The sequence below is a fragment of the Scylla paramamosain genome, chromosome 34, assembly GCF_035594125.1.
Source record: "Scylla paramamosain isolate STU-SP2022 chromosome 34, ASM3559412v1, whole genome shotgun sequence".
NCBI classification, from domain to species: domain Eukaryota; kingdom Metazoa; phylum Arthropoda; class Malacostraca; order Decapoda; family Portunidae; genus Scylla; species Scylla paramamosain.
Genome location: NC_087184.1, coordinates 1,726,807 through 1,735,000, shown reverse-complemented (window position 1 = coordinate 1,735,000; position 8,194 = coordinate 1,726,807). Strand labels below are relative to the sequence as shown.

Here is an 8,194-nt window from a genome sequence, read left to right as displayed (position 1 = left end):
CTTAGTGGGTTAGTGGGGATCTGTCTTGTGTCCTCCCTCCCTGACAGACCCGAAGAGATGGAAGGTAGTGTGTGTGTGTGTGTGTGTGTGTGTGTGTGTGTGTGTGTGTTGTCTTAGGTGCACTTTCAAGAGAGATATGTGTCTGTTATAATAATATGCAGTAGATAGATAGATAGGTTATTATGAGAGAGACAGAGAGAGAGAGAGAGAGAGAGAGAGAGAGAGAGAGAGAGAGAGAGAGAGAGAGAGAGAGAGAGAGAGGGAGATAGAGAATTTATCCCTTTCAAGAGAGAGATATCTGCCTGGCGTATAAACAGATTATTAAGAGAGAGAGAGAGAGAGAGAGAGAGAGAGAGAGAGAGAGAGAGAGAGAGAGAGAGAGTGTGTGTGTGTGTGTGTTCCCGTTTCATCTCAATTGGCGGGTGTTGAGTTGTTTGCCTCCATCACGCCCATCCTGCTTCCCACGGGACTAGGCTAATGACGCGCCGCCGGTGATTGGGCAATTTGTGGCCAGAGAGAGAGAGAGAGAGAGAGAGAGAGAGAGAGAGAGAGAGAGAGAGAGAGAGAGAGAGAGAGAGAGAGAGATTTGATACGGTACACTAACGAACAAGTCCAGTTTTTTTTCAAGTTAGCATTTCCATTTCTATTTATTTATTTCTTTATTTACTATTTGTTGCTATTTTTCGTGTTTCTGTTTCTTATTTTATGTGTTATGTAGTTTATGCATTTATAGTTAGTGTATAAGGTTAGGTAGGTCTTTCAAACACGGCAGGAGACGAAAGTGACTCTTTAGACTAAAATATTGCGTGCTTTTGTGATGGTGAGAGAGAGAGAGAGAGAGAGAGAGAGAGAGAGAGAGAGAGAGAGAGAGAGAGAGAGATTGGCAGACAGGCAAAATGACAAACAGATAGCCAGATTGAAAGACAGACATATATAATAATAGACAGGCAGACAAAATAAAGGCAATCAAGCAGAAAGACAGAATGAAAGACAGACAGACAGACAGACAGACAGAATGACAGATAGACAGCCAAACAGAGAGAGAGAGAGAGAGAGAGAGAGAGAGAGAGAGAGAGAGAGAGAGAGAGAGAGAGAGAGAGAGAGAGAGAGAGAGAGAGAGAGAGAGAGAGAGAGAGAGAGAGAGAGAGGCTGATAAACAGACATAATGATAAATAGACAGACAGACAGACAGAATAACAGGCAAGCAGACAGAGAGAGAGAGAGAGAGAGAGAGAGAGAGAGAGAGAGAGAGAGAGAGAGAGAGAGAGAGAGAGAGAGAGAGAGAGAGAGATAATAAGCGACACAGGTGGCAGATAACAATCACACGAGGCAGTAAGGGTCAAAATACTAACTGTACCCTATTGCATTATCGCTCTTATGAATGTGTGATCTCTATCTTTGCCGCGGGGAGAGAGGGAGAGGGAGAGGGGGAAGGAAGTGGAAAGGCGAAGGAAGAGTAGAAAAAAAAATTAACTTTTAGTATTGTTTATTTTCGTTTTGATATTAATAGATTGTTAGTATAGAAAGTCGAGGGTTTAGAACACACAGTTAGTTGAAATTGATTAAAGTGCGTAATTAATTTAATCATGATAGTATTACATTTATTTTATGAAGTGTTGCAGGAGAGTCGATGTGTGTGTACGTGTATTGACAAACTCATTAACACACACACACACACACACACACACACACACACACACACACACACACACACACACACACACACACCAGTACTGTACATGAAGTGGTGGAGAGAGCATGTGTGTTTCAATACCAACACGTACACATAATATAACCAATCATGTATACCTATGTACGTTTTTCATATGTATGTAATAGAGAAAAGAGTTTAACAAAATTACGTACGCAAACTCTGGTGACTTCATGTGCGTTTAAAAAAACCTACATGTGTATTTAGTAATTTCATATAGCGTGTGTACGTGTGTGTGTGTGTACATATGTGTGCGTATGAGCATATTCTGAAATACTCCTGTGACGCGCTTCCACTGCTTTCAGAAGACTCTAATTGAAGTTACACCGGTTTTTCACAGGTGTTTATTTGGGTTCTAGTGACAGATCAAAAAAATTTTCACACCATTAACAGGAGAAACACTCGAGAAGCCGTCTAATCATTTCCGTGGCCTTTGAAAACAGTCGTGGTGAGAGAGCCAAGCGTTTCTCAATACAAGCCTAACTCTTCTGTGCGTTATATTCAAATTTACGTACAGAAATCATGCCCGTGGTCAGCCCTGTGCATTTGTACGTAGGAGGCAGTGGGAGTAATGACGAGGAGGAAGAGAGTGGTGGAGAGGAAGAATGGATGGAGGTAGGAAGTATTGAAGACAAAGATTGGGAGGATGAAGAAGAGGATGGGAGGAGTGGAGAAGAGGAAGAATGGAAGGAGGAAGAGGGGGAGAGTACTGGAGAAGAGACAGAATGGATGGATGAAGAAGAGGAAGAGGAGGAGGAGGAGAAGGGAAGTATGGAAGAGGAGGAGGAGGAGGAGGGAAGTAATGGAAAAGAGAATGAAGGGGAAGATCAAGACGAAGAATTAGAAAATAAAGAAGAGAAGAAAGTGAAGAAAGACGTGATAAAAATAGCAGAAGAGACACTGGCAATGATAGAGAAGATGAAGAGCAAAAGTGACAGTGAATGTGACAAATATAAGATAATGAACAGTGATAATGAGTGGAGGAGGAGGAGGAGGAGGGTGAGAAGTGATGATGAGGCGGTGAGGAGTGCAAGGAAGGGAGGGGAGATGATAGAAGAGAGTGAAAACAGTAGGAATGAGAGAAGTGAAGAAGAGGTCATGTTCTCATTCAAAGCAAGACAGGTGAGATATGTTTAATTAATGTTTAAATTTGAAAAAGCTTTATTGGTAGGTTAATAAAATGACACAGCTGTGGTAGCTATTTGAAGCATTTATTGAAACTTTTGAAACGTTTATTAGTCGCCAAATGATGTGTGTTGCAGTCATGTTAGGTGTTGGATGAAACCTGTTCTTTATATAAGCAAGACAGTTTCATCCTAAAAAGTGAAGTAGGTACAAATGAACAACTCGTATATATAAAAAAATAAATAAATAAATAATAAATAAATAGGTAATAATAATAATAATAATGATAATAATAATAATAATAATAACAATAATAAATAAACAAATAAATAATAATAATAATAATAATAATAATAATAATAATAATAATAGTAATAATAAATAAATAAATAATGCAGGAATTATGAAAATACCTCAGCCGACTAATTTCCAGACATTTTATTTCTTCACAAAATATGATGCTTTTCTTTACCGTGACGTGTACAATGAAAGGCGTGATTACTGAGTCTGTTCTAGTCATCCACCATTCTATATATGAACCTTTTTTTTTTTTTTTTTTACTTTACTTTATTATCTTTGAATCTATTACTTCTAGTCCTATCCTGCTTACCAGCCCGATAAGGACTTTGTCAATCCTTGTTATGTTCCTTTTATGCTGTCTTATAATATGCTGTATCTTGTTCTAGGAGACATTTACTGATTACTTACTCCAAAGATCTTGTCTGCATCACCCTTGTTATATCCATCATGCCTCCTGAAGACCTCAAACAGATCACTTCTTAAACTGCATCTCCTCATTCCTCTACATTTTTCACATTAAGGCCTGCAGTGTTTCACCTGACCTTGATCTTCAGGCTTACATGGCTCTACAGGCTGGGGGAAGGCCTAGGGCACATGTCTGGTGGGGCAGGCTAGGGCAGGGTACAGGCTGGGAGGCAGGATAGGCCATGACACATTACACTCACTCTCACTTACCCTGTGTCTTGCTCTAGGAGACGATTACTGATTACTTGCATTAAGGATCTTGTCTATGTCACCCTTGTTAAATCCCTTCTGCCATCTAAAGACCTCAAGCATAACATCTTTTTAACCTACACCTCTTTACTGTCTTAGTGTATTTGGTTCCAGGATACAATTAAGTGACTGATTACCCTTGTTTTATCCCTTCTGCCACTTCAAGACCTCAGACAGATCCCCTCCCAGCCCTAATGTCTCTGCTATCTTGCTTACACTGCGTCTTGTTCCAGGAGGAGACGAGGTACCTTCAGACAGAGGTGCGTCGCCTGGAGGACATGCTTGCTTCCTCCCGAGCTGAGCGTGACACTGTGTCTGTCCGGTACAATGCCCTGTCCGACCATGTACGTCAAGACTCCTCTTGTTCATTCACTATTTTGCTTGTGTCTTTTCAAATATCCAGCCTCTTTTTAGTGTTTTGTTTTTTCTGATCTATTCATTAAGTTATATATTGTTATTAGGTCTTCTCTTTCTGTGTTCTTAGTGTATTGTTCTTCATTGTATTTTAATCTTGTTTGATGCTTCTTGTACACTCAACTTTGTTAGGCATTGCATTCCATTGCCTGATTGTTCTGTCAGGAGAACTTTATTTCCTCACAGCTTTGTTCACTTTTTGTACAGTTTCTCACTGTGTCCTGTAAGTGATGATTGTTGAAGCACCACAAAATCTGTGGTATCAACAATCAGATGGCAAGACTTTATTCTCAAATAAATATATAAAATAAAGCAAAAAAATTGTCACTTTTAAGTGCAGTAAAGCACATAACCAATGCCCTTTCACCCTGCAGTGCTTAGCATGGTGTTTACCATTTGCAAATATACAAAAAAAGGAAATTTTATATTCACCCAAGTGTCGAGTTGGTCATATGCCAAGTTAATCATTGTAAGTAAAACAAAGAAATTGATTTTTTTTTTTTTAGGGGGATAGTGTGTTGGTCATGTCATATACATCATATGGCAAGTTCCCCACTGTATTAAGCCTCTGTGTATCAATCCACTACCCAGCTCCTCATAGGTCCTCCTCTCCCCAGGTTGCGGACGAGTGGCAGGAGTACCAGAAGAGACTCGAGTATTTCAACGAGGTGCACCGCAAGCAGACCACACTCATAGACCGGCTGGCCAACAAGGTGAGGCTCCCAGCAGACTAACACACTGCTTTTCCTGCATCGCCACACCATCATATCGCATCACCACAGCTCTGCATAAACACTAATTATTTCATTACAGAGTACTGAATTGTTCTGCTGTCTAAAAAAATGCAATAATGACTCTTTGTGTCCTATACCACTACTATTACTACTCTATGTATCATGTGCATTTTATCATGAACATGCACCCTACCTTCCTGACCTGACCTTGACCTCATCCCACCTGTCCAAACACTGGTTTCCCCCTCCCCACCCTTTGACCTCACATCTGGCAAAGGCAAAATACATTAGAATTTCCTTCCCAGATTATCACAAGGATCCATGATAATTCCTTTACCCCCCCTCCTCTCTCTCTCTCTCTCTCTCTCTCTCTCTCTCTCTCTCTCTCTCTCTCTCTCTCTCTCTCTCTCTCTCTCTCTCTCTCTCTCTCTCTCTCTCTCTCTCTCTCTCTCTCTCTCTCTCTCTCTCTCTCTCTCACCACATACTCCACATCTACCTGTGATTAACCTATATTTGATTGGTGAATGTCACTTGTCCCTGTGTGAATAAACTGAGTAGAGTGAGAGAGAGGTAGTCAGTTGTGAGTCAAGGAGCATTCCACACATACTGTTTTCTCACTGTAAGGTATATGTTAAGGTGATGCAGATAAGGTACGTAAAAAAGGGTACAGAAAGTTTGGTGAAGTGCAGTGGAGCTTTAGAAAGGATGTTTGCATGCATGGACTTGATATTTGCTGAGACAGGTGTGTGAAAAGTGTGTGGTGAAAGTTTAAGATGAAATTTGTGCATTCAGGGACCTACAGAAGCTTGTTATGGAATTGATAAAAAAAATCCCCATGGTTGTCTTAGTGTTTTACATGGAAGGTGTTGTTAGGAAGGGGAATGTGGAAGTGTTGGGTGAAGGCTTGAGTGTGGTAAATGCTGATGGTGGGAAGTTGTGGGTGGAGAGGTGTAAGTGGATGAAGCTGCTGGATGAATGTAGGATTCTTTTCATGTAACAGAGGTTTTGCTAAGGACAACAAAAGGGATAAGAAAAAGGCCCACTAAAGTTACCAATTATTAAGGATTAAAGTCAAAAGTAAAATTACGAGGAGGTTTGAATAATTATAGTGATTTTGAAATGTTAAGTTGTGAACCGTCCTCCTGTAGGTGCGAGAGTACAGGGGAAGATGCCGTGAACTGGAGATGCGCTCCACGGAGACCACCCGGCTGAGGGAGACCACTGAGCGAGACCTAGAGACCCTGAACATGGCCCTGAACACTGCCGAGGAGAGGCTCAGGGCGTCTGAGGCTCAGCACACCTTTGACCTGGAGACAGCCCTGGTCAAGCTGGAGGATGAGCAGACCAGGTCAGTGCACTAACATCAAACAATAGTAGATTTGTAAGTCCTTCTAAGACTGATCTCTGCTCTACTTAACACTTTGGTATTAATAAGAACATAAGAACATATGAAAATAAGGGAAGCTGCAAAAAGCCATCAGGCCTACACGTGGCAGTCCCTGTATGAAACTTGCCTACGTATTTTTGCCTATCATCCCCATCCATAAATCTGTCTAATTTTCTCTTAAAGCTCCCTAATATCTCAGCACTAATGACCTGATTATTGAGTCCATTCCATTCATCTAATGGTTTGTTTGAGAACCAATTCCATCCTATCTCTTGAACCTAAATTTTTCAAGCTTGAACCCATTATTTCTTGTTCTATCCTGATTACTGATCATGAGAATTTTGCTTATTGTTATAACTCCTATACCGCTTAAAGCCTTATGTCAGGTCCTCTCTTAACATACGTCTCTCTAAAAGAATGTAAATTTAATAGCTTCAGTCTTCGTTTTGTAAAGGAATATCCCTGTAACCTTTTTGTCGTTCTCCTTTGTACTGATTCTAATAGACCTATATCCTTCCTGTAATATGGAGTTACAGTCTGCATTGAGGTGGGAGAACTGTGTTGGAGTGTGTGGAGTACTTGAGCATGAGGGAGAAAGGCCTGAGGGGAGAAGGAGAGGGTTGGAGCATGCAAACACTGGGTTCCATGGAGACTCTGTGATAGCCATGCCTCTCAGGGAAAGCTTAAATACTTTACTGTAACATCATCAGGAATGTGAAAGTGCTGGATAAGTGTAAATTTCAGATACTTGAGACTTACTTATACAAAATATGAAAGAGTATTATTGTGTTTGTCACAGATACCATATATTTACTCTTATAGATAGCTGAGAGGGACAAATAACTCTTAATAGGCCAATGATTTTTTGGATAAAATCATCAGGTATAGATACACAAATACACAGTTTATAATGATAAAGGAAGAAACATCAGTCTTTGTGATATTGCCCAACTCAGGCAGTGTGTGAGTTGGGCATTGCTCCTTGAGGGAAGACAGCACCAGGCTAACAAGCATCATATAGAGCAATGGTTCTTAGCCTTTTGCAATGCACATATGCACCCCTTTCAAGTCAGCTGTCAATTTTCACACTCCCTGAATTGCTGAGATACAAAAAATATATGAAATACAAAGTTGATGTCATGTGTATCCCTAACAAAACTACACATTGCAATGGCTACAACACTACAGCAAGGATCTATGTAACGTAATCTGCCCATTTATATTTATATGAAGAAAACAAGCAACAAACTCAGAAATGACGCACAACCAAACCTGCACCCTACATGCATCAACAAGAAAAGTATTAAAGCAGGGAACCCATAACTCACTGAGGCAGAGGAGTGTGTGACTGGCAGGGCCTCCCCATACAACCTAGCAACCAGTCTTGCAGCCCAATTAGCCACTGAGATAGGGAGAGGCAATTCAGAATGCTAAGAGAAATACCAGCCTTTGTAATGATGCACAAGATAGTCAGTGTACAGTCATCCTTTGTTAACCACAGTTTCAGTTTTCACATTTTCACTTTTACATGGATTGCTGCCAACCACAAATTCAGATAACAGAGGAGGCGATGAGAGGCAACCTACCAGTGTTCATTGCTTTTTCTTCATTTTTTTAGTTAATTGATAAATGAAATATTTTTAACAATGTACATTCAGTTTTTTCTTTGCTTAAAAAGGCTTTGGTGGCTCAGTGGTGTTCTTAAGAGAGGCAGTAATTTTCCACAGATTTTCCTCATTCATGGTGTGTCTGTTACCTAACCCCCTTTAATAATGAGGGATCACTGTATATCCAGGTATGTACTGAGAC

At 40.5% G+C, this 8,194-nt stretch overlaps 1 protein-coding gene across 1 annotated transcript in view; it reads left to right on the top strand.

The window, feature by feature from the left end:
• LOC135090018 (rootletin-like) overlaps nt 1-8,194 on the top strand; it is a 114,812-nt gene that overhangs the window by 12,290 nt on the left and 94,328 nt on the right. The window contains exons 3-5 of the mRNA XM_063986238.1: nt 4,084-4,194; nt 4,882-4,977; nt 6,147-6,346. Coding sequence (XP_063842308.1) covers nt 4,084-4,194; nt 4,882-4,977; nt 6,147-6,346 — 407 coding nt within the window. The remainder of the gene's footprint in view (nt 1-4,083; nt 4,195-4,881; nt 4,978-6,146; nt 6,347-8,194) is intronic.